Here is a 27,348-nt window from a genome sequence, read left to right on the forward strand (position 1 = left end):
GAGCTCCTTGTTTTAGCCATAACCAACCTCTGCCACTCAAAACGCTTCCTGCCTATCAGACTGGCAGCTGAAAGCATAGAGTGCTACTATGTGGTGCTGCATATCACACAGGGAGGAAAATGTTTAGAATGGAAGCCTACATAAAATAGCTCATAATCACCCCAAAACTTTGTACATCTCTCTGGAAACACACAGACAGGGAACCACACAAACAAAACAAAAAAAGTATGACGTAACAGAGAGAGGCAGCTATATTTAAATCTTCATTATGACATGGACCATGGCACTCAGGGTACAGACACCACTATATGACTGGTTAATAACAAGGGGACAAACAAAATTAAATTTTACTGTGCAATCCAGCATGCCTAGGGAACCCTACACAGACGTCATGAAAAAGCCCCTGCAAGGTTTTACCCTCCTGCCTGGTGACCCTTCTTGTAAGATACACCAAAAGCAATTTTATGGCAAGATGGAAAATGTGAATGCAGAATCCTCACCTTCCTTAGCCTTGCAAGCAGATTAGCTACATGTTCATGCTGCTCAGCCTTGGCAAGATCCTCTGCTGTTTTCCCATCCTGTTAAATAAGAAAAGGGCTTATATTCAATGACGATATTCAAGATGTATAAGTATAATGTTTTTCCTTCCCATCCCCCCCCAACTTCCACTTCAGATACGGTTGAAAATGTTTTTCTGTGGTAAGAGTATATATAGTCAGTGTTACTAAATATAGAGTTACTAAAACATTTAGGACTATGTGTCAATTGCTTGCACGTCTGCCTGTGCACCAGCAGCTCAATGGAGACAGCATTATCAGCTGTGGGGAGAGAAGAGCCAAAAGTAAAGAAAATAAAACTGAGGGGGGCAGGGGTGAGCCTAAAAAGCAAGGAAATTTGGGGAAAGGAGGAGAACTGAACACATCATGGAGGGAGAGCAAAAAAACAGATAAAGGCGTGTGAAAGCAAGAAATTATAGCAGAGGGACTGTGGCCAGGGCCTCCCGGTCTCCTGCGATTCCACAGCCGTGGTAAGAGCCGCAGAATTGGCCAATCTTGGCCAAATTACTGTGGGAGACCAAGGGACCTCTCTGAGGAGCAGCACCGGCGGCAGAGAGATGGCGCATGACTCCCCTAACGGTCCTTCTCCCTTCCTGGAAGTAAACATGGAGCAACCCTCCCCCCCCCACCCACTCCAATCCTAAAAACAGGAGGAGGAAGACTGTGGGGCCTTGCAGCCACTCTGGCCTGTCTTCCCTTTTCCCCTGCGGGGACTGAACGGTGCTCTACGAACCACCTGGCTCAAAGCACAACTCTCAAACCCCGGCAGAGGAGGCCCCGGCAGAGGAGGCCGGGGTTTGATCCAAGGTGATTTAATGAATGCTTTGACAGCTTAGGCTCGGTTCTATGTATTATGAATGTATTTATGTAAGCTGCATTGAATTTTATGATATTGCAGCATATAAATATTTTAAGGAAAATAAAAATTCCCAGATCTCTTTCACCTCTTCCTCCCTAGCCCCAATCAGTAAGATTCCTTTTCCTCTAATAAAGAGCCAAATAAATTAACTGGATACAGAAATGGACTTTATTTTTATGAAGTAAAAAAAACAACCAACCCAAAAAGTTACATTTTAAATTGCAAATATATGCAAATTTGCCACACAATTTTGAAAAATCTGCCATAGAATATGCTGCAAAATCTTGAAAAATCTGCCACAGGTCACTGGAGGCTCTGACTGTGGCTATGCATGTAAGCAGGTATATGCGTGTGTCTGTAAATTAGATGGTATGCAAGCTCAGTGAGAAAGAAATGGCATAATTGTGGAGAGGGGTGCTTTGAGTCAAGGAGGAAGTACTATCAATTCCCCCCCCCCTTTCTGATTTTTTAATATCTGTAAGAAAACTGCTTTTGGAATGGTTTCCAGTTTTCCCTATGAATCTCCATTTAAATTCATTATACTTTGCAACATATGGCATTTTAGAAAGAATTATATTAAAAGGATCAATGTCTGTCCATCCATCTGTAGGTACAATAACACTCCAAAAAAAAGGACAGAAACTCACCAAGTTTGAAACACATGAAAATGTAAATGTCTCAAATGAGTTAGAAAACGAGAAACATTTGGGTCAGTACTTTCAGAGAACTGAGCTTCCAAGAAAATTCATTGCTTTCTATGGGAAACCGTTAGTTACAGCCTGCAGAATGCTGACCAGGGCTCTATTTCAAAAGCCCTCCCCGCAACCTTCCAGCACTTTGGCACAGAGCAACACGGCAGACAGATAGACAAGGGAAAATAACTGAAGTAGCTAGGGATGAATGGCACCAAAAGGCATTGTCAGAGCCACCTCCCTCACACACACCTACACTCACAACCCCCACACACCTGCCCTCCAGCACTTTTGCTTACGCCCCCATTTTGCAAAGAGAGACAGGGAAATGACAGACAGATGGAGAAGGATGGTGCCAAAAGACACTGTCCAAGCCACTTCCCACTACATTTCTTTATTCTTACCCTCTAATCCCTCACCTACAAATACACTGAGCAATACCACCTAGCACACCCCACACCACCACTAAAGATACAACCCTCCCACAGAATTTACACCCACACAACCCACTACCCACCCAAATGCATCCATATCCCCAACACACAACATATACATCCCATAACCTACACAGCCATACTTCCCCCAAAAATACTCTCCTCTACAAAACAAATCCCCCACACACACATCCCATTCCCAGATACACCCCCATCAAAACCCCCTTCTACAAATTGTATTGGAAAGCATTCCCAAAGCCATGCCTTCCCTGTGTTTTTTTCCCCCCTCTTGCACGGGTTTTTCAGTAAGAGGGATGCCTCATGCATTTACTGCACACTGTCATTTTGATAATGAACCATTAAATTATCAAACACTCATTAAAATCATCAGGTCTACCTTATTCACTGTGAAATGTCATGCTCAGAAACAAAAGTGCCAGCATATACAATGGCTAGCACTGGTGATACTTTTTGATAAACAGTGCAGATAAAACTGTACCCTGAGAGGTACATCTTGGGATGCAACCTGGAACTGGGAGAAAGGTGGGAAAATGGCTGCAAAATGGATGATCTTGAAGCTTAGAAACAAGTAATAAAAAAACAAAAAACAAACATCTAACACACAACTCCCTCCTCTGCCACCTGCAACTTCTAAGTAAGGAGCACAACATGTAAAATCTTTGCAGATTAACGTTCAAGGCTAGCTTGAGCTGTTTGAGTCTATATGAAAGAGGCTGTGCATGCATGCAGCTGAGTCAGTTCAAAAGGCTGCATTTGTTTGATCAACGTTGACAGCATCAGTTTGTGGCAAAACAAAAGCAAGCCACTTAAGAATGGCAATATCAGAAAATATGAAGAAAGAGAAAAAAGGAAGAAAAATGTAACAGGATGGAAAGTAATGCATTTGACTAAAGCAAAGACAGGAAAACCTGTTTTGAAGTCGTAACTCAGAGTACAGCATTTGCTTTTGTATTTTATGTACAGTAAACACTGGATGCATTTTTGTATCCACTACTATAGACCATAGCCCCAGAAGCTAGTTTCAGTCCTCAAAATAGTTATATAGTATGGTACTTTCACCACTGGGTTAGTAACATTAGCCACCTTACTTTGGGTAAGCAGAGATTGCAATGTGGTTGTCCGTCAGAAAAAGGCTTTATACTCTGCTTCCACAGTTAGTATAGAAACAGCCCGCCTAATCAAGCAGTGGTTATAGATGATACAAAATTAAACCCTGGGCTGAGGAAAACTTTGATAGTGGCAAGCCATTGCAGTTTGGAGCCATTTGTAATTATTTTGGGGGATAGCCCCTTGGTTCAGTAGCAGTGCTGCACACTATCACATGGGAGATCTGGATTTCATTCCTGTCCCTGGTTTCTGATCCTTGGACAGGAGAGAGCACATGCAGTGGGAGTCCTAGTAAAAACCGCACAGTGGAAACATCTAGTGGCCAGATTCAGGGTATATACGCCCTGGGTTCTGGAAGGAGTTTACACAGCCTGTGACTCTAGCCAATGACTGCCATTGTGATGGCTGGCCTAAATGGTTAAACATAAGAGAAACCTCTGGGCAGCTGTGAATAAAAGCTCGTCAATATAGCGTCAGCGGAAACTGGTTCTGACAGAGCTAGAAAACCAAAAGGCGGAAACTACCAAACCTTCCCAGTTCTCTTACACATAAATAGTGTTCTCCGTAAATAGTAAGATGAATTAGCTATGACACGTGGGCGACATCATCCAATGGCAGTGAATGGACTCATCTTGCTAGCTCAGTAAAGTTTTACTACTGAGCATGCGTGGGAGATACTGCACACATGCTGCCTTGTGAACCCCTTAGTGAACTGTAAAACTTAGTTTTAACTAAGGTAGTCAACTCTCCAGGGAGGTGGGTGGGTATTAAGCATTTCTAATTCAACACACTGTATATGGAGATTCCTGCTTACGATAACGCAAACTTGCTTTTTCCATCAACAAGAAGGGATGAATTAACCAGGATATGTGGGAAGTCCTCAGCTGAGGGTTGCGAAGCACTTACTGAAAAAGCAACCTGGATCCCCCATGGAGAGTGGCCTACTGGGTGAAGAGACTGCATAATACTGCTTGCCCAAGGTTACTATCGTTTCTTGACAGACTATCCAGGCAGTAAAGGGACATGAAGTGTGAGCTGCTAACCAAGTTGCAGCTTTACAAATGTCCTCGAAAGGAGTGCTCTTAGATGAGCCACTGAAGTAGTCATGGCTCTTATTTGATAAGCCTCAACAGAGCCTATGATCTGAAGGCCAGTCAGAGCATAGCAATGTGCAATACAATCTGCTAGCCAGTTGGAATTGTTTGGCAACAGCAACTCCCTGTGTTAGGATTGTAGGAAAAGTTGTAGGAAAAGTTGAGAAACCTAACAATGAGGTTGAGTTTTCTTCAGATAGTAGGCTGTTCCCAACTACTATGTTAACTCCATTTGATTGTAAGATAATTGCATATGTTGGATGATAATTGCAGATTTGTAAACCGTTATGATGGCTCTACCGAATAACGGTATATAAAACTCTACAAATAAATAAATAAATATGACCCTTTTACAGTCCAATGAATAGAGACGCCTTCTCCCCTTTATGTGCTTGAGATCTTGGAAAGAACGCTGGCAAAACAATGGTTTAATTCAAATAAAATGTAGAAATTACTTGAGGCAGAAAGTCTCCACTCTACTGCATGTATAGAAGATAATGAACCAATGCTTGTAGCTTGCTGATTCTTCTAGCTGAAGTGATGGTGACTAGGAATACCTTTTTTCAGTTAAACATTAAGGAAGCCAACTCCAACAGCATGTAGAGAGGTTTCATCAGTTGTGCCAAGATGACACAGATCCTATGGAACCAGTGGTTTCGCAAGTAGAGGTATCAAACCACAAACTTTTCATGAACTTCGATTCTGGAGGATGGATGAGATCAGCTTTCCATCCACTTAAGGGAGGTAAGCAGCAATGGCACTAAGACACACTTTGACCAATGATGTACCGAGGACCAAAGAGAAAAGGAGAACAATTACTGAAGCAGATTTTGTGGAGCATAGGCAAACTGGTTCAGCAAGCTTGCCTAACACACAGCTGAAAAATGATTATATTTAAAATTGATTGCTCTTCTGCTAGATGGCTTCCTGGATGAAATTAGTGTCCTCAATTTCCTTAGATAATGACAATGAGGAAGCCATCAAGCAGGAAGGGAGGCCTGGATGACGATGACACTCCTCCTGAGTTAGTAGAGCCAGATTGGATCCTGGGAATGAGAGGGGGGGGGGGGGGGGGGGGAGGGAAGGGGGGTGGAAAATCAGTGGGTGGACTGATAACTTGGAGAACCACACTTCCCTGGGCCAAGCTTGGAGCAATGAGAATAAGACATGCCTAGTCTGAGTACCTTTTGCATCATCCTTGCCATAAACAGTATCGAAGGAAAGGCAAACAGAAGATCAGCATCCCACTTGAGCAGAAAAGCATCTGGAGCATATCTGAACTTGCTTTGAAGAATGGAGCAAATTGTGTCAGCTTTCCTGTTTTCTGATGTGAAAAAGGTGATTGGTGGGTGATATCAGGGGCCAAATAGCTTGTCTGCAACACCCTCATCCAGGGATCACCTATGGGGGCAAAAATACTGCTAAGGTGATCCACCAGCATGTTTGAGATCCCAGGAAGGTAAGTTGCTTGAAGGAAAGCTCGGTGTCTGAGCCCACTCCCAAATTTTCATAGATTCCTGACAGAGGATCCAGGACCCTGTGCCCCTTTATTTATTCACAAGGAACATTGCCACTTGATTGTCAGTCTGGATCAGAATTCTCTTGCCCTGAAGAAAATATGAGAATATTCAACACATGATGAATGGCTTGTAGTTCCAAGAGGTTGATCTGGATTAGGCATACACTGCTGACCATACTCCAAAGTTTGCGCCCTACACCATGGTATATGCAACTGTCACTAGTGTTACATGATGAAGAACTTTAAGAGGGGCACCTATTTCCAGAACCTTTTAATCTAGCCACCAATGGAGGACTAATTTCATCTTGGTGGTTATCCATATAGGATGCAACAAGGGCTGTCAGTTGATTCCATTGTGCAGAGACCCCATAGGACAACACTCATATTGAGGTACATCATGGGGACTAATTGCATCGCCTATGTCCTATGCCAGAATTGCTCAGGCTGGTACTTGATCTCTTTTCAGCAAGATCTGGACCAGAGCTCGAAGACAACCTGCCCGATCTCATCATCATTTGTTATACACTTTTCCAGTAAAGAATTCAAAGCGAGGTACAAGGAACTAACATTACAATACAATTTATGAGAATACAGTAGTTTGGTGAGGGTAGTTGCTTACATAGAGAACATGGAATCTGATTCACATAGGTCACTGATTCCCAAATCTGTCCTGGAGGACCTCCCAGCCAGTCAGATTTTCAGGATATCCACAATGGTCTCCCAGGAATGTTTTGGGAACCTCACACAATAACTAGCTATTATTTACAGTGTGGGGTGTGTGTGTGTGTGTGTGTGTGTGTGTGGGGGGGGGGGGGGTGTGTGTTGGCAGGGCATATGAGGAGACATTAAGGCAGATAAATATATGTATACAATTTTGACCTAAAGTATGAATGTGTGTGATTTGGCAGGGGTAACTAGGAAAAAGCTGCCAACAGATGTAGTGGTCAATTCAAAGTGGGCCAAAGGCAGATTGGAAAAGCCATGATTTTCAGTAGCTTTCTGAAGGCTAGAAGGTCTGGGACTTGTCTGATATGCTGTGGCAGAGCATTCCAGTGTGTTGGTGCCACACTTGGGAAGTCTTCTTCCTGTACGGTGAAGTTCTTTGATGGTAGGGATCACCAAACGGGTTTATAACAGTAAACTGAGTGTGGGAAGGAATGTAGGGAGCAAGATGGTCGTTTAGGCAGAGAGGTGCATTTACCTGTAAGGGACTTGTAAGCCAGACTTAGAATTTTGTAGGGTAAAGAGTTGGGAGCAAGTGAAGAGCCTTTAGGGTTGGTGTGATCCTGTCAATTTTGGTTTTGTTTTTTTTTTTTTAGCAAGCATGCTGAAATATTTTGAACAAATTGCAGTCATTTGTTCAATTTGATTGGCATTCCAATGAAACGTGAATTGCAGTAGTCCAAAACAGGAGATCACAGTGGCCTGGATGACCTCTGCAAAGGCAGAGTCTTCAAGGAGAGGCCGGAGATGTAGTCATTAATGTAGTTTGAAGAGAGATGCTTCAGTCACTGTTCAGACTTGGGCGTCTGGGAGATTTAAATCTAGTAGGTAGTCTAAGCTCCGAATTTGGTAGCTGAAAGAGCCAGTACACTGAGCATTACCTTGGTGTCTAGACAGGTAGGGTCTCTTACCAACCCATAATACTTCAGTCTTTTAAAGGTTGAGTTTCAGCTTATTTAGTCTTAGCCAGGAGGAAATGCTTGCTAAACATTTATTGAGATTTTTGATTGCTTTAACTGCATCTAGGCCAAGAGGGATTACAAGTTCTAAGCCATTCACTCATGAGTGCAAGGAAATCTGATGAGTTTTGATTTGTTTGCAAGGGGGGGACGGGACCATCATGTAAATGTTGAAGAGGGTGGGTGAAAGGACAGATCCTTGTGGTACTCCATATGGGAGTGGGTGGGAATACACAGAGGGCAGTGATACAGTCTGAGAACAGTTGTGAAAAAAGGATGTAAAACATGTGAGTGCTGAGCATGTAGACCTAGATCCTCCAGATGTGCGATTGGGATGTCAGTCTACAGTGTTGAATGCAGCGGACAGATCCAGGAAAACCAGTATGACAAGTTACCCATGATCAATGAGGTCTCTTTAGCTTGTCTACTAGGCTTATTAGAACCATCTCAGTGTTAAGGTGGGGTCTGAAATTGGCTTTGGCAATAGCGGCATATAAATATGAACATAGATTGGTATGGTTTGAGGGTGTTTGTAGACTGAAGGATTTCAGTTACCTGGAAAAGGAAAGCCTTTTCAATGGTTTTGCTTCGGAAGGGTAGGTTTAGACTGAGCAGGAGTTACTAAAGTCATCTGGATCTAGGTTTGGCTTTTTTTCTTTTTAAGATTGGTCTCACTAAGGCTTTTTTTAGGCTGTCGGGTAGGTAGTCCTCAGCGAAAGAGGTGTTTATGATAGCTGCAAGGTGGTCAAGCAGGCCTGACTAATTATCCAGGAGGGGCAGAGGTCTGCAGTGCATGTAGTGATACCGATGTCTGAGAAGAGAGTTTAGATGTTATCTTCTAGTAGCGGGCAGAAGGATAAGGTGAAAGGAAGTATAGGTTGGGACTCCAGAAGCAGAAGGGTTTCAGTGGCAGAGTTCAGTTCTCCTCTGATAAAGATTTTGTTTAAAAATAACTTGGCAAGGTTGTTCCACAGGGTTACTGTCGTTGTGGAAGAGGTGGGTGTTAGGAACTTGACGACTGTCCTGAATATTTCTTTTGCTGAGTTTTTCGCTTGGTTTATAGTATTGGTGTAGTATGCCTTTTTTTTTTTAATCTGTTACAGCTCTACAACAGATTGTTTGGTATTTTCTGCAGTTATCTGCTAACTTGTAAACCTGGATTTTCACCATTTCTGCTCAAGTCTTCTACTTATTTGTTTTAAAACAGTTCTGGGGTGAACCAGGGGATGAGTTTTGGATTACTAAGGTGGCAGGTCTTCGTTGGGGTAGTTTCATTTAAGGTTTTGCTAAGGTCTTTGTTCCAGTTTTCATCCAGGTGGTCAGATGAAGTGGTGGGTATGTTGCAAGTTTGCTTCTGAAGAGTAGCAGGAAGCCTCTGGAGTTGTGTGTGCAGTGAGCCTATGCATGGGGTCTGTAGTTGCAGATTGAATTTTATCATGTGATAATCTGTCCAAGAGAGCTATATACTTTGTAGACCTTTGATTCGTAGGAGTAGTTGTAGATAGTGTGGCATGCATAAGTCATTACATTTACTAGTTGAGACAGGCCTAGCATTTCAGCAGTGGTCATGAAGCCAGGGGCTGGGGTAAGATCGGGTTCATCCAAGTGGATACTGAAAACTCAGAGGGCCAGTGTTTTAGGATTTTATTTGCTTATTTATCGAGTTTTATATACCGTCGTTCGGTTTCGCCATCACAACGGTTTACACAGTTTCGATGTTTAACAGAGTGTTCAAAGATTCATACGCTTGTTAACATAGTTATCTTAGTCATTATAAACATAGTTTGGTTGTTAAATTGTACAGGTTAAATTATGTGCTTTGGATTGGTTCTGCATGTTTATATGGGCCAGTAGGGAGGGAAGTTGTAGCATAGAGTCATAGGGTGTTTTGGTAGGCTTTGATGAACATTCAAGTTTTTAGTTCTTTTTTGATGGTTTTTAATTTTGTTGTGTTCTCAGTTCAGTTGGGAGGGAGTTCCATATTTCGGGGCTTCCTAGGGATATGACTCTCTTCTGAGTTGAGGTACGTTTGTGACGAGCAGGTGGAATTTTTAATAGAACTTTGTTAGCTGAATGGAGATTTCGGTTTGGTGAGTGGAGTTTTATGGATGCACTTAACCAATTTGTTTATTTTTCATATATTATTTTGTGTATTATGGATAGTATTTTGTAGTTATCCTGTATTTTATTGGGAGCCAGTGTAGGATTATTTCTGAGATGAGTTGGAAGTAGTTTTGGAGGGCCTTAGCTGAACCTGATAGGGGGTGGTAGATCAGGAGGATTTCCCATTTGAGATTTGTCATCTGTCTGCAGAAATAAAGATTCTGTTTCCTTAACTTCCTGGGTGGGAATATGGGTCATGCAAAGGGAATGGTGATTATTGCAGGACCTCTTCTTTTTTTGATTCTGTGAACGGTTTAGTAAAAAATGAAGCCAGGTGGGCAAGTTTGTAGGAGCTGGGAGGTGTCAGTGCTCTGTGCTCATGTTTCCATTAAGCAGGGGATGTCTACAGGGATATCATTTGTAGGCTGAAAAGGAGATGCAGTTTTTTGTGGATGGACTGGGCATTCAGTAGTGCAAGTTGCAAAGGGGATTTGTGGCATTTATTTTGTATGTCTTGTTTTGGCTGTCTTGGGGATTGGGGGATAAGAGATCTGTCGTTTCTTTGTTTTGTATGGAGGGAATAGTTTGGGGTATGTCTATCCCAACCTGTGACTATTTGGATAGGTGATGTGGTAGTGCGTGCAGCACTTTCTAAGTGGTTTAAGTACAGTCCTGTAGGAAGGCTGTGATGAAGTAGTATGTTGGGGGTGGGGGCCTCACCTTTGGGCAGCCTGAGGTTCAAATTGGCACCCAAAAGGCAGCACATGAAGGAGCTTCTGGCATACTACATTGAGTTGTTGACCCAGCCCCTCCTGCTGATACTGGGAGCAGACAGGACAGAGGCAAAGTCCCCAAGTCCTTTGGTAATGGGTTCAGTGGCCAAAGGTTGGTGCAGGCAGAGGAAAGCAGAAGCAGATCCATTCACCCCCTTCTTGCGGCCCAGGTCAGCTGTGAGAGGTTACATAGTCCCTGGCATGCTTCTTTGGGCCGACTGGCCCAACCCGTTTGGCTAATGACATTGGATGAGGGGCGGGACAGAGGCAGAGTCTCAAGACTGTGCAGGCTGGGGTGAGGTAGGCAAGATGTAGAAGCTTCACTCACCCCCTTTCTTATGTCATGAGTTTGCGGTGAAAGGCCTTGTGGCCCCTGCAATCTGACAGAAGGCATGCTCTTTCTGCTGATTAGTCTATTCATGCCCCGAACTTGATCCTTTGGGTAGGGATGGAGTTCAGCTTGGCAAAGTTGAATACTGAAGAAACTGGATCATCTTTTGCGGGCAATCCAATTCCCCTGCTTGCAAATATACCATCACCAGCCAGTCATCAAGGTACGCAGGGGGGGGGGGGGGGGAAACCAATCCCCCCGACAACGAAAGTATGCAGCCACTACTGCTAGGCAGCCTGAAGTGAGAACCATTGAGACTGCTAAGAGCCTGAAAGGAACCTTGTATTGATAGTGAGAAGAATCCACCACAAAACTGAGCTATTCCCATTGAGATGGGTGGATGAGTATGTGAGCATATATGTCTTTCAGATCCAGGGCGCACATGGAGGACATTCATTTTAAACTTCTCCCACAACTGTCTCTTGCTCAGTCTTTCTAAATCCAGGATAAGTCTCAAACTCCTTAACGTCTTGGGGATAAGTAAATAGATGGAATAGAACCCTTTGCCACAGTCTTTGGGAGAAACCGGCTCAAATGACCACTGGCTAAGAAGCTACCTTTAGACGGAGCTGGGTTGAAAGAGACAGATCAGGATTAAAGGCTAAATATCGATGCTGTGCTAGGGAATGGGAGAATTGCAAACTGTTACCAGAGTCCATATTTTTGAGGACCAAACCAGTCCTTGGTGGTCTTCTACCATTCTTTGAAGAATAGGTGAATCTTCCCTCTCCTGCCGGAAGGGAGGAAGCCTGTTTGCATGCTAGAAGCTGCTGCTGTGGTAGAAAAGGTGGAGCGCAATACTGCTGAAATTAGTGGGAAAAAAAAGAGTCTGGAAAAAGGAGCACTTAAAAGCAAAGTAAGGGCATCTAGAGGAAGGAGGCTGTGCTGCTCCTGCCAACAAGAACTGAATGGCCTTATGCTGTTCCTTGATGTGGACCACGATTTCTCTGACCTTATCCCCAAAGAGATTGTCCCTGAAACAAGGGACATTGGCCAACTTGTCATGAACATCCTCGCATCTTATCAGGAGCTTTATAAACTCTGGTTCACGATTCTTTTCTTAAACTTGTTTGGGCATGTTTCATCTTTCAGGGGTCTTACCATCCAGGAAGTCTACAGTGTTTTTTCCTTCCTTTACCCAACTATATATGTCTACAGAAAAATTCAGAGTTCTGAATTACCAAGTTATTCTGATCAGAATTTAGGACAATGTATACTTGTGGTAATTGTTTAGATACATATGATGGTGTGCTCATGAGTTGGATGGTTACTATTCTGGACCACTTCAGGTGAATTTCCTCAGTCATCACAGCTGCGTCTTGATTGACTTCACTCATTTAAGATACCTGTCTCCCTACTGCTGTAAGAAATAAAAGAATCCGGCTACATTGTCCCATCCAGTCTTCTTCTAGATGTTTGTGTGTTCCTGCACTCCTCAAGATCCCTAAAAATTGTACTTGTACTACTAACTAATGTAAAAGAAAAAATGCCAGCTGTGTTTCCCTATTTAATAATTCAATTACTGGGTCAGGAGCTCATTAAGTTTGTTAATTCATTCAATCGCACACACATTTTTCTCTTGTTAAACTCAGTTGACTTGCCAGAATCTTTACATTTTATTGTCCTTTCAAGACAAGCAGAATGCTTCTTGGCTCCCTTTAAGCTACACTGCCCATATTGCACAGGCTATCAGTGATCAGGTTTTCACTGCTTTAAGCAGACACTTATAGTTCTAACATTCCAAGCCTGTCAATCAGTTACTGTTCTAATCTACCAGTGGCTTTACAATGACTTGTAAGATTTGCTTAACTGTAATTTTAAAATCCATTTTGCATTTCTTCATCGAAACTATTAAAATGAACATGGAGGATTTATTAATATCCTGCAAACCTATTCACAGAAGTTACTTTTTATATCAAAATTCTCTTAGCAACACTTTTTTCCTTGCTTTTCATCAGTAAAATGTCAAGAGAAGAAATACAGTTACGATAACTTTTTTCTCAAACACTTTAAAAGCTCGTGTACATCTCTCTCGTCCATTTATTTATTTTTTATACTCTTACATTCGATCTGAGATATCAGATCAGTTTACATTCAGGTACTGTAGGTATTTCCCTATCCCCAGAGGGCTTACAATCTAAGTTTTTTTGTACCTGAGGCAATGGAGGGTAAAGTGACTTGCCCAAGGTCACAAGGAGCGACAGCGGGACTCTAACCCTGGTCTCCTGGTTCCTAGTGCACTGGGCAGTTCAAACACTGTCCCCACAAAAGCACCTCCTTCTACAGGCAATGTTCAACTAAAGTTACCATCATACTAAAGAGCAGCACCCCTTTATAGTGCCTATATATCTACCGAGAGAGATCTATCGAGAGATATCTAGAGAGAGGGGGTGGGGCTGGAGGTGGCCGGTACAGCCCTTCCCCGCTGTACAGAGGAAAGGAATCGCTGGCACACGAATGTTGCTACTGCTCCAAAAAAGGAAAAAAGTTTAAGTTAAAGTTTCTAATCAGGTTTTTTTTTTTTAATGCCAGTAGTGATTACAAAAGCTTGAAGCCGGTTTGACAAGGTGACTTGCTACTTCGGTGGTAAGTTATGAACTGGCTTTTTCCCTATATATATATATATATATATATATATATATATACACACATACAAATACATATACACATACATTAGGAAACTTGCACATGTTTGCTTCACTTACCAACCCTACTGGTGGGCTTATCTGCTGTGGACTGAAGGCAGGAAGATATGTAGTCTTCCCACTTGCATTCTAATTTGTCCCCGTCGTCACACTTTCCACTTTCTCCCCTTCCCTCTCCTTTACCTCCTTTCACTGGTTACTCACCCTCTCCCCTTCCTATTCTCCCATTTCTCTCACTCCCTCTTCTCATCTCTTGACTTCCCTCCCCTCTTACTCACTCCTCACTTAACCCCTCCCACTTTGGGCCTCATCTTCCTGCTCTTGGTGGGGGCTTGGAAAATCCCAGTAGCCTTTGCACTGCTGACGCTGCTGCCTCCACTATGGTACTGATCCCACTTTCCCTTGCCCTGCTAACTGAGGTCTCATGTGGTTGTGATGGGTTGGCTCATCCCCCATCTTCAAGTGAGTGCTGCTATACAGGTATAAGTGCAGATGTGCCGTGATACTCACCCAGAGCCCCTTACAATTTTATAATATTTATCTATTTATCTTTTTTTATTGTACACCACATGTTTTATGATTTTGCAGTCAATCAAGAAATAAAATAAAGGTTTATTTTGCTTTTTTTGGCATTTTAAATCTCTGATCAAAGAAGAACAGAAACAGGAAAACGTGAAGTGTACCAATGGTCACATTTAAAGTGGATCCTCAAAAATTCTTTTTACCAGATTTGAGAATCATGGGAGTGAACAGAATGGAAGGGTAGTTTAACCAGAGGGATAAACCATCACCACCACCACATACTTGTCTCACCTTTAACCAAAGCAGAGTGAACAGGAGACAGTATTCCTTTCAGGCTCTTTCACAATGAATGGGGAAGGCAATATATACTCACAGAAGTTAGAGCTTCCACATTCGCACCAGCAAGACACAGGTACCGGACAACTTCAAGGATCCCGTTATTTGCTGCCAGATGTAGAGGTGTACGTCCATACTGAAAGGACATAAAAAAAAAATTAAGTCTCTGTGACTGCTTTCAAAAACCTAATCAAGTCCATTCCAGCAGATCTGACATGAAAATATAGTACACAACCAAACAGAAAAAACTTGCAGTCCAAGCATGTTTGTCCTTAAAAGGGAAAAAATGTTTATATAGCAAAAATAGTCAAGTTAGTTGTGGAAAATGGTGCTAGAAACAGCAGCCCTACTCCCCAAAACAGGCTTATAACTGGGAAACGTAAGGACTTATAAGAGCAAAATTGATCACACATTTCATAGCTCCCAGCAATACTATACTACATCATCTAATGTATCCTGATATAAATTTCGACTCTTTAGCAAGGCCTTTATTTTTGCCAGTAGGTTAGGATCACTAGTGCATTCCCACCACAGATGGAAGAAATCTCATCCCATGCCTCCCCAGCACTGGGGGAGAGTTGAACTTGTGCAGACCGTGCACTCTGAGGATTCTGTTCTTGGGTTTCCTGCAGTTAGTTGCAAAGGGGCATTTGTGGTTTAATTTATAGATTTTTCTCCAATGTACTTCATCTAGGGGGGAGGGGGTACTACACCATCTACCAATTTGAGGTTTATCACTATGTATTCTTCCAGAATTCTGTATAATTTGGTCAGGTGGTCTATTGTTGACATTTTGAAAGGTGCACTTCAATTTCATTTGGCCTAAAAATCCGATTGTTTAGCTTTCTTGGTTATACAATCTCAAAGCTGGGAATAGCAATTAAATGGGCATTCTCATTTGTGTTAATTCTGTTATTTATTGCAGAGAAAGAAATACCTAGTTTTCATCTTCTACCTTGCTGAACATTTGGACACCCATCTTTCAGAGAGTGGTTGCTAATCCTGTACATTCTGAAACCACAAATTGCTCAAAGTGTTTTATTTTACTGTAAGGGGACATAACCCATTATTTTAAACTCTCTCAACAGCTTTCCAAGATAGAATGGATTTATGAATGGGTGGATCTCACTGTATTCATGGTAGAGTTCTTTCTGCAAGCTCGGCTTGGCCATAGCTCTGAAAAAGAGAATAGTTTTTATATATCTGGATCCTAAGTCTAGCCGGTGTGCCTCTTTGGGCACTATTGTTTTGAGTATTGCAGCTTCACAGTTGAGTTAAAGGTTAGAGCATTCCATAGGGAGTTGTAAAGTCTCTTATTTAATCCCTGCCCGTTTCTTATTTAATGTCTAGGATTGGATAATATTTATTCTGAAGCAGCAACTGAGCACGGGGTGATTTGGTTTGATGGATATAGTAACTTGTGGAGTATGCTCGTTTTACTGATGCTGTTCAGCCCAATCAGGTCACACACAGATAGGGTGCCCCATCTAGCTAGCTCTTATCCAATTCCTTGAAGTACTAGTGTGTAGTTGAGGTTAGAAAGATCTGTTACATTATTTGTTATTTGGATGTCCACGTATTTTGATTGCTTCATTACTTTAATGGGGCAGAATGACTAGCTAGGGATATGATAGAGGTGTTTAAAATCATGAGAGGTCTAGAACGGGTAGATGTGAATCGGTTATTTACTCTTTCGGATAATAGAAAGACTAGGGGGCACTCCATGAAGTTAGCATGGGGCACATTTAAAACTAATCGGAGAAAGTTCTTTTTTACTCAACGCACAATTAAACTCTGGAATTTGTTGCCAGAGAATGTGGTTGGTGCAGTTAGTATAGCTGTGTTTAAAAAAGGATTGGATAAGTTCTTGGAGGAGAAGTCCATTACCTGCTATTAAGTTCACTTAGAGAATAGCCACTGCCATTAGCAATGGTTACATGGAATAGACTTAGATTTTGGGTACTTGCCAGGTTCTTATGGCCTGGATTGGCCACTGTGGGAAACAGGATGCTGGGCTTGATGGACCCTTGGTCTGACCCAGTATGGCATGTTCTTATGTTCATTTGGCAGACCAGGCCTCCAATTTCCTCATATTATGCTTGCAGGATCCAGAATCTTAATTTTCCCACCCAGTGAAAGAACCCTGTAGTTTCTCTTAAATCTCTCTCTCTCTATATATATATATATGGTGGGAGAATTAAGATTCTGGATCCTGCAAGCTTAATAGCATGGTATCACCACAAGACTCAGTTTCAATCCTTCAATTTTAGCCAGAATTGTTTTCTATCATTTTTAATCCTGCAAGAGGTTCCATTCCCAAAGCAAAGAGATATAGGACATCTCTTGTCTTGGACCCCATAACATCTCAAATTCTTCTGAGCTGGTTCCATTTATCTAGCTGTTGCTTTGGGTCTATGATAAGAGGGACTCTATACAACAATGTCTCCAAAAGTTTGGGAGCTCAGAAAGGTGAATAGAAAATTCCCATTTCCATATCCAGGGATACTGCCATTTCAATGTTTATTCGAAGCTCCACGTATGTTGATCAGTGTACAGCTCCTGTCTTCCTTTTACGAAAAACTTGTTTGGTCATGATAAAGCAATTGGGGAAAATTCTTTTGATCCCTTTTGTTATAATTTTGATCAAGATTTTAATGTCACAGTTTAGAAACAGTGGTCTACAGAACAGTGTTTCCCAACCAGTGTGCCTTCAGATCTGATAAGGAGTGTCAGTGAAAAGTTATCAGGCAAGTAGCTAGGCTCCGCTCTCAGTACCCCTGCATCAAGACACCGCAGCGGTGACACAAACATAGGACATTCTTTCAGAAAACAAGTGCAATTATGCATGGCTCTTCTTCCTAGCTATAGTATGAGCAGGAAAGGGCCTGATTCACTAAGGCTTTTTCTCCCATTCTGTGTCTATGGGAAAACAGCTCAGTGAATCAGGCCCAAAAGAGTGGTAATCAATGAGCAGCATGGAGAGCTAGGATAGCTGGGACCCACTTTGTGCAGCACACACATACACAGCACCTCCTCATCTTATCCGTCTGAATCCTTCCAGCCTTGGATGCGACCCAGAGGGTTGGGAGCAGCAGCACTGAAGGAGTTCTGGTATCCTCATGCGGCAGACAAGGTAACCAAGTGGGCTGCACACCACACTGACTTCTCTTTCTGCACTTGTATACAGAGGGAGCTAGTCCACCATCCAAAAACAATCGATGGCCTGCGGTCAGCGAAAAAAGGGGGAGGCAGGAATCGACTGAAGACGGGAGAATTCACTCAGAGAAACAAATCGATGTCGCGATGGGAGACCCATGGAGGGAAGTTTTTGGAGAAGTAAACTTCAAGTATTCCGTGAGGAAAATTTTTGAGAGAAAATCTCAGAACTCCTAACTGCAAGGCAAACTGCAGCGTGGAAGAAAAAAAAAAGAGAGACTGAAGGGAGACCCTGTGGCTACAGGGATTATGGCATGCTGGGCATGCTCAGTGTGCCAGTCAAAAGTTCTAGAAACTTTGACAGAAACGTTTTCCGTGATAGGGCTCCGTCCAGTGACATCACCCACATGGTAAGGCCTACCATCCTGCTTGTCCTGGGAGAAAATAATTTCTTTATTACATAATTTTTCTATATACGACCCATAACTGCAGGTAAAGATTAAAGCAGCAGGTGGGGGTCCACAAAAAGTTTAGAACTTGAAAAGGGTCCACGCTCCCAAATAGTTTGGGAACCCCAGTGTTACAACATGCTCTCTCAGTTTGCCAATAATTAAATCTGACATTCATTTCTTTAAAATGGTTCTGCATTAAATTTCACCTATTAATTTCCTCTTCCCCCCCCCCCCTCCAAAGTAGTTATAACTCATACCAGTTAAGTTATTAGTATAAAAATACTTGCACGTACCTACCCCTCCCCCATTTTAGCAAAAATTGCTGGTAAGTCCCATAACACTTCATATGCTCAACACATTCAGAGAGCAAATGTGTCAAACAGCATGGAAATATTAGTATTTGTACACCTCAGCTTTCTCTGTGCAACATTACTCGTCTTGCATGGATATCAGCTGGTTTCTCTGCTTTTAATCTGATGTGTTTAAAAAACAAAACAAAACACAAAACCAGGATAACATTTCAAAACACATTTGTAATGACCAAAGACGATGAATATACATACCTATTTCATGTCAACATCTCTGACAGCTGCTAGAGCCGACTACCTCTACTTTAAACAGAATAAATATACACTCTCTGCATTATTTTAAATTGCCTCTCCCTAAAAGGAAATGTTTTTGCTCAGATCCTGTAGTCCAATAAATCCTCTCACAAAAGCTCAGGAAAGCTTCTATTTCTATAGCAATTTGCCATTTTATCTAAGCATACTCATAAGCAATGTTCTTATTCCCAAATCAGATCTTAAATAATGTTTGATCTGCAGAAGGCAAAGGATGCACGACTGCCACCAAGTCAAATCTTGATTTAAAAGTCTCAAATGTAAGTACTCTCCTGGAAGAAAGAGTGGCATTACATTGACAATCCTCCAGTCTTCAGCTACCATAGCTGATTAAAATAGTTTATGGTAGGGCTGCCAATATAAAATCAATTTTCAAAAAGGGATTCAGGGGTGTTCCAGGAAACTACAGACCAGTGAGTCTGATGTCTGTACCAGGTAAAATGGTAGAAACTATCATAAAGAACTAAATTACTGAACATATAGACAGGCTTAGTTTAATGGGACAAAGCTAATATGGATTTAGCCATTTCTCTTGCCTCACCAATCTACTAATTTTTTTTTTTTTGAGGACATAAACATGCAGACAAAGGTGAGCCAGTTGATATAGCATACCTGGATTTCCAGAAAGCATTTGACAAAGTTCCTTGAGAGACTTCTCAGGAAATTAAAAAAAAATCATGGGATAGGCAGTAGTGTCCTTTTGTGGACTGGCAAGTGGTTAAAAGATAGAAAACAGAGTAGGGCTAAATGATAAATTTTCTCAGCGGAAAAAGATGAATAGTGGAGTGCCCCAGGGATCCATTCTGGGATCACTGCTTTTTAACATTTATAAAGGACCTGGAAATGGGAACAATGAGCAAGGTGATCAAAATTTGCCAATGACACACATTGAAAGTTCTTAAATCATAAGAGGATTATGAGAAATAGTAAGAAAACCTTGCAAAACTGGGAGATTGGGCATGCAAATGGCAAATGAAATTTAAATGTGGATAAGTGCAAAGTGATGCACTTAGGGAAGAGTAACCTGAATTATAGCTACACAATGTTCCACATCAGGAGTCACCATTCAGAAAAAGGATCTAGATGTCATTGTTGATAATACATTGAAATCTGCTCAGTATGCAGCAACAGCTAAGATAGAAACAGAATGCTAGGAATTATTAGGAAATGAATGGAGAATAAAGCTGAGAATTTCATAATTCTTCTGTACTCATCTTGAGTACTGCGTGCAGTTCTGGTCATCACATCTCAACAAAAGATATAGCAGAATTAGAAAAGGGCAATCAAAATGTTAAAAGGGCAGGAACAATTCCCCTAGGAGGAAAGGCTAAAGTGAGGACTCTTCAAGTTTGAAGAAGAGATGGCTGAGGAGAGATATGATAGAGATCTATAAAATAATGAGTGGAGTGAAATGAGTAAATTTATTTATTTATTTATTTATTTAACACTTTTCTATACCGACCTTCATAGTAATAACCATATCGGATCAGTTTACATTGAACAAGGGTAAAAAAAACTGAAGCGACAACTAAAGTAATTAAACAATTGAAGTGGAAAAAAAAAAAAGGCAAAGTTACATTCAACAGGGAGTAAGAACTTGGAAGCTTAAACAGCTGGAAAGAGGTTAAAGCAGGTATAAATTATAAATATAATACAATAGAGAAGACAGGTTAAAGCATAATGTGCTTAGAAGTGCCAGAGTCCATCGTTCAGGAGGAGAAAAAGACCATCGATCAGGTACAGAATAAGGGCAAACTAGTGTGTGTCTGGGGGGTCAGAGAAGGCTTGGTGGAAGAGCCACGTCTTGAGTTTTTTCCTGAATGTTAAAAGGCAGGGTTTCAATCTGAGGGGATGTTATTCCAGATAGATGGGCCTGCTATCGAGAACGCTCGGTCTTTGGTCGAGGTGAGACGTGTGGCTTTAGTTGGGGGAAATTGCAGAGTTCCTTTGTGAATTTCTCTAGTTGGTCTGCTGGAGGAATGTAGTTTGAAGGGGATTTCAAGGTCGAGTTGAAGTTGATGGTGGATGGATTTGTGCATTAGGGTGATTGATTTATGTAGGATTCTGAAATTCACTGGTAACCAATGTAGGTTTCTGAGGATGGGTGAGATGTGTTCTCCACAGATGGTGTTGGTCAGCAATCTCGCTGCGGCATTCTGTATCATCTGCAGTGGTTTGGTGGTAGATTTGGGGAGGCCTAGGAGGAGGGCGCTGCAGTAGTCAATTTTGGCGAACAGTAATGCTTGGAGAACTGTCCTGAAGTCATAGAAAAATAGGAGTGGTTTGAGTCATTTCAGAACCTGGAGTCTGTAGAAGCAGTCTTTGGTTGTGGTGTTGACCATTTTCTTTAGGTTTAGGCGGTTATCAAGAATTACCCCGAGGTCTCTTACATGCTTATGGGTGATATGGGTGTTGTGGGGGGATGGTGGAAGGATATTATCTTGGTTTGAAGAGATGAGGAGGAGCTCTGTCTTCGAGGTGTTGAGGACCAAGTTTAAGCTGTTGAGAAGGCTGGTGATAGATAGAAGGCAGTTATTCCAGTGGGTGAGAGCTTTTGAGATAGATTCTGTTATAGGGATCAGAATCTGCACGTCGTCTGCGTACAGGTAATGAATTAGATTAAGATCGGCTAGCAATTGGCAGAGAGGGAGGAGGTAGATGTTAAAGAGGGTGGGAGATAAGGAGGATCTTTGTGGTACACCAAGTGTGGACTTTGTCAAGGGTGATTCTTCATTATTGATTTTGACTTTGAAGGTTCTGTTGCAGAGGAAGGACTTGAACCAACTGTGGGCTGATCCGGAGATACCAATATCTGTTAAATGTGAATGGGTTTTTTTACTCTTAAAAAGTATAAAGACTAGAGGACACTCAGGGGTAGATTTTTAAAGGCACTTCCAGGCGTGCACACATGGATGCGCTAATTTTATAATATACATTCACATGTTATAAAATCTGGGGGCCATGCGCATCTGCGAGTCGGATTTTATAATCCACGTGCGGGTATGCAAGCGGCATGCGCAGGGAGGGGGGAAAACTAATGCCATTTCTGTATGGCAACACATCCCGGCCTTTTCCAGTTCCCTCCCAGACTGCTCCAATTAAGGAGGGGACTGGGAGGGAACTTCCCTACCCCCTTCTACCTAACCTCCCTTCCCCCTCTCCCTATCCTATCTATCCTCCATTTTCTTGTTTTACCTTTTGCTCCTCATCAGAAGCAGTAGCAAGTTGCGCGCGCCAGCACTGTGCCTGCGCGCACTTCCCCAGCACAGCAGCAAATGGCCGCTGTACTGGCCACCTCCAGCCTCGCCCCTTTCCTTCAGCCCGGCACTTGTGTGCGTAATTGGAGTTACGCATGTGGCCGGGCCCCTTTGAAAATGCGCGCGGATGGCCGATTAAAAATTTACCCGGTGTTAAGTTGTACATTTAAAACCACTCACTGCATAATTAAGCTCTGAAATTCGTTGTCAGAGGATGTGAAAGCAGCCAGTGTAGTTGTGTTTTAAAAATGGTTTAGGCAAATTCCTGGCAGAAAAATCCATAAACCATTAAGGTGGAGTTGCAGAAATCCAATGCTTATCTCTAGAATAAGCAGCACAGAATCTATCTCCCCTTTGGGATCCTGCCAGATACTTGTGACCTCGATTGGCCACTGCTGGAAACAGGATACTGGGCCTAATGGACCTTTGGTCTGATCCAATATGGCAAACATTATGTTCTTATTGTATTTTGTCCATTAACAAAAAATATATATACATATTTCACCAATGGTAGCCCATGTGATTCCCCTTTACTAAACACTTCACTAGATATACCTGGCTCAAACTCAGCATTACCCTGTAAAAAGTAGTGTGGCCGGACCCGCCAGTCCACCACTAATTATCTCTACTTCTATTTCCTTTGCCTAAACAACTTTAGAGCTATCCATCCCCCTCCTCCCACTGAGGAGAGCTGGGATTGGTTACTCAGGCCTTTTATAGCCAGCCATTTTGTGGTTTAAGGTGTTAGTTTCATTTTAGAGCAGTCACCAGAGAAGCAAGATGTAGACTTTTTTTCCTCCATGCTGAGGCCTCCTGCCTCATCAGGGGATTGGCCTCTGTGCATAACCTGCCAGAATAGCCCTAAATATTTAGTTCAGTAAGATAGATTTTTGCCAGATTTTCCTTTGGGGCAAAAGGGCTCTCAAGCCAGAGGACTGAAGACACGTGAGCACAACTCTACTCCCTAGATGGGCAGGACCGGACAGATCTTTCTGAAGGAGATTTTTGATGGTCAAAATGTATCCTATTTTTTCAAGAAGGAAAATACACTTTTTGTTGTGAAGAGGTATTAAGCACCCCTCTTTACTGGGAGCCTGTCTGGATCAGCAGGTTCCCACCCAAGGACTTTTCAACCCGAGGAGTCACCCTTTCAGATCCTCTTAATAGAGTTAAGGAAGAGCGAGGAGACCCCATCCGGATCTCCACTAATTTGGGACCAGGACACAAACAGCATGCTGGGTGTTCAGGAATATGCTAGACTGTAAGGTAGGATTTTTGTTACGCTAGCAGGGGACCCCTGACCTAGGAATCCTGGATAAGCCGCTGGGGAGCTTTGAGTGCACCATTTATACCACCATGGGAAACTCAGTGTGCTGAAAGAAAAGAACACCTACCCACATTGAAACACTCTATCTGTAAAGACATCATCTGTAACTGTACAAGTATTTAATGATGGACTTTTATTTGCCTTAAACCAATCAGTAATTTATTATTTAATACCCTGCACCTGGTTCTATTTGTTTATTCACAGCATCTCCTTCCAGGGGATGCCTCAGCTACAACACCACATAAGGGACACAGTTTTTCATTGTCTGGGCCATAGACTTGTGTCTCCCCCCCATAGAAAGAGTTAAGCTGAGAAGAAGTCAGCTGGTTGAAGCAGCCCCAGAGGTTAGAAATGCGATTGCATGCCCTTGGGACTAAATACCCTGGGTAAGGGTTAGAGTAGGAATTTTGAGCACTTTGGAGATAGTTTCAGCATTTTCCACACTGTGAAACATTTAGTTTTATCCAATTTGAGAGAAACTTGGTTTAGCATAAAGAACATAGCTTAGAGATAAATAACCAACCATTTGTCTCTCAATATTCACTGCACTGCATTCCACGAGGTTCCCATTATCCAATTTCTAGCACCTCAACAGGCTATGTTATACTAGCTAGTATCTAGGATGGCTGGGCTCTCCTCTAAGGTAGCCATCTCAAGCCTAGGGTTTTCTCTCTTCAAATTAATTTTGAAACAGTTTTAATTGCTATGCACAACATTTCATATTACCAATGGGAGAAACTGCAACAGATACATTCACTTTGGCAGAATTACCATCTTAATTATATTTATTCATCCCATGAGCAATACAGAAAGGTTTTCCCAGCTCATTAAGAATTTCTCCAAATTCTTAATAGGCGTTACATTCAGATTATAAATTGCTCCCAAGTCACTTACTATATTAACTTTTACATAATTAATATGTTCTATGACCCACTGAAATAGAAGAGGACCTTCACAACTGTTTTCTATTGTTCCAAATGGATCCAGGACTACCAAATTTATCTATTTTCAAATCAGAGAATTCAAATTCTTTAATCAGATCTATGACAGATTGTGGGGATTTTTCAGTATTTGACATGAACACACCTTATCTGGAAATTGTGCCAATCTGACATCTTCTTTACCTAATCAGAATCCCCTGAAACACCAGTGACCATGTTTCCTCACCAAGGGCTCCAAATTGAAAAATGGAGGAAAAGCAAACTGCCTTGTTAGTTTCCCTAACTGTAGAAAACAGTGCCAAGATAGCAGCTGCACGTCATACGCCAATGGCTGTTTTATTTTAGATCCCTCAGTTATTCTGTTTTCTTTTTATATCTCTTGCATCTTGAATGGGGAAATGGAAGAATAAAGCGGTGTGCTATTCAGCAGTGAAGTCTTCTCTCACTTGGGACCCCCTTAGACACTTTTGGACTTCATAAGGATGACAGCATGGGTCTTTAAACGCCAACTTTGCGGTCAGGCATTTCGGACTCCAACTCAATCCTTGGTCTAGATGCACTGCCCCAGCAAAGTCCCCATTGCGTGCTGAGATAAATTCTCCTGATCTGCCTGCTGTTTCTTTGGCTCAGTTAGAGGAAGATCTGGGATGGGGGAGGGGGGGGGGGGACTTGGATTGCTTGGGAGGAGCTGTGCTGTTTCTGGTTCTACCCATAATGGCTGCATGACCAGAAGTTACCAATGCATTGTGTGAACCAGCGAGCTCACCTAAAGCAAAGCCCAAGGTGCAGTGGAAGAAATAACAGGTTAAGGTAGAATCAGCAGTGAAGAGAGAGACATACATGTAAGTGAAGAATGGCAAGACCGATGTATGTACTTTGTCACTTTGATTTTTTTTTGTCGGGATAATATTCTGTGTGTGATATTCAAAGATAAGAACATAAGACATTGCCATGCTGGGTCAGACCAAGGGACCATCAAGTCCAGCATCCTGTTTCCAACAGAGGCCAAACCAGGCCACAAGAACCTGGCAATTATCCAAACACTAAGAAAATCCCATGCTACTGATGAAATTAATAGCAGTGGCTATTCCCAAGTAAACTTGATTAATAGCCGTTAATGGACTTCTCCTCCAAGAACTTATCCAACCCTTTTTTGAACCCAGCTACACTAACTGCACTAACCACATCCTCTGGCAACAAATTCCAGAGCTTTATTGTGGGTTGAGTTACAGTGGAGACCCTGTGGTATGCTATTACTTGAGTGGAGACGTGGTATGGCAAGGATTAAGGAATATGTTCACGTTTAACTTTCCATCTTAAGAACATGTGGTGGAAAATGTAGTAGGAGTTTCTGAGGCTAAAAATACCATATGTGGAGTGTAAGAGCTATTCAACTCTATATGGGATAATGTGGCATTACATGGACACCAAAAAACTGGAGAATACCATTAAAAAAAAGAGACTAAATATTTTTTTTGTGGGGGGGGGGGGGGGGGGGGGGGAGAGGTGGAGCTAAGATGGCAGATTTGTTGGCTTAAGCACATAGGAGTTTCTTTTCCTGACTCCTTTCTTCACAATGCTGCCAAAGCAGAAAGGTTAGCCCAGGCAATACATCCTCCAAGTCTATGATCTTACCAGGTCAGCACACACTGGACAATTTGATCTGTCAGTTAATGGCTGAGAATGGGGATGAGAATTCTGTTGCAGTTTCTATCGAAGGAGCGATGGATACGCCGGGATGTTACACTTCTCCCCCCTGAATGCCTTCCCCACCACAACTAGGTCATTCCAACAGCATGGTGTTGAGGCAATCACAGAAGATGATGCGACTGCTATCCTATCCTAGAGGGATGGGAACGTTGCCAGAGAAGACTCTCCTTGGTCAGAAATCAGCAATTCTGGGGGAAATGAAGAGGTGATACCATTCGGCAGCCCTTTGCAGAGCACCCAAGATGGAGATACATCTGCTTCTCTCTTGAGCCATCCCCGAGAACCATTGGTAAGTCCCACTGAAGTCTCTCAACACGTTACGGACAGTGTTGGTGCATGTGCTTCTGCTATATCTAACTGTGCCTCTGATATTAGTTTGTTGATGAAAATGGCTTCTGAACTTTGAGAAGTTCACAAGGCTTCATGTGACTGAGTCAAATGTGGACAATATGGAAAAACAAGGGCAGGAAATCCATAAAGTAAATGTTGCTTTAATTCAAGATAAAAACTCTGTTCATAAAGAAATTGAACTTGAAAATTTTTCAAGGCAACAATTTGTGCTTTTTGAATTTTCCCAAGATAGAGGATTCCTGCTAGGGATACACTAAAGAAATATTTCCTTGAAATTTTAGGATTACCACTTGAGAGTTGTCTACCAACTAGCAAAGCCTATTTTTTTGCCAGCTTGGAGAAAAGAGGGGAACATTTGATCTTTGGCACCCGATTCCCCATTGGATGTGTCTGCTGTATTAGAGAATTCCATTGAAGATGTTGAAGATAGAGAGACTCTCTTGGTCTCATTTGCATTTGAGCAAGACTTGAATATGATTTTGAAATTTTACTTTTGTAATGGGAAACTTATCTGGATTTATCCAGATGCTAAATCTGCACAGGAGAGAAGGAAATGTTTGTGCATCAGGAAATTTTGTCTATGGATGCTACTTTTTTGGTTGGATACCTGTGTAAGTGTCTTGTCACATATGCTGGTAATAGATGTTTCTTTATTCCTGACAATTACATTTTTTTCTTCATGAGAAGAAATCTCCAATTGTAGTTCCTGTCGATGGCATTTAATTTAAACATACCACGATTATGTAGAAAGTTAATGTTTTTGTCCTCTTAATTATCTTTATGTTTTCATACTCTCAAG

At 42.1% G+C, this 27,348-nt stretch overlaps 1 protein-coding gene across 2 annotated transcripts in view; it reads right to left on the minus strand.

The window, feature by feature from the left end:
• The window catches only part of DAPK1 (death associated protein kinase 1), a 391,735-nt gene that overhangs the window by 75,933 nt on the left and 288,454 nt on the right, over nt 1–27,348 (minus strand). For both annotated transcript variants that reach the window (XM_029617004.1, XM_029616996.1), the window contains exons 18-19: nt 14,773–14,871; nt 501–578 (exon numbers count right to left, since the gene is read on the minus strand). In XM_029617004.1, the coding sequence (XP_029472864.1) occupies nt 501–578; nt 14,773–14,871 (177 nt within the window). The remainder of the gene's footprint in view (nt 1–500; nt 579–14,772; nt 14,872–27,348) is intronic.

Source organism: Rhinatrema bivittatum, chromosome 1, assembly GCF_901001135.1.
Source record: "Rhinatrema bivittatum chromosome 1, aRhiBiv1.1, whole genome shotgun sequence".
Lineage (NCBI taxonomy): Eukaryota > Metazoa > Chordata > Amphibia > Gymnophiona > Rhinatrematidae > Rhinatrema > Rhinatrema bivittatum.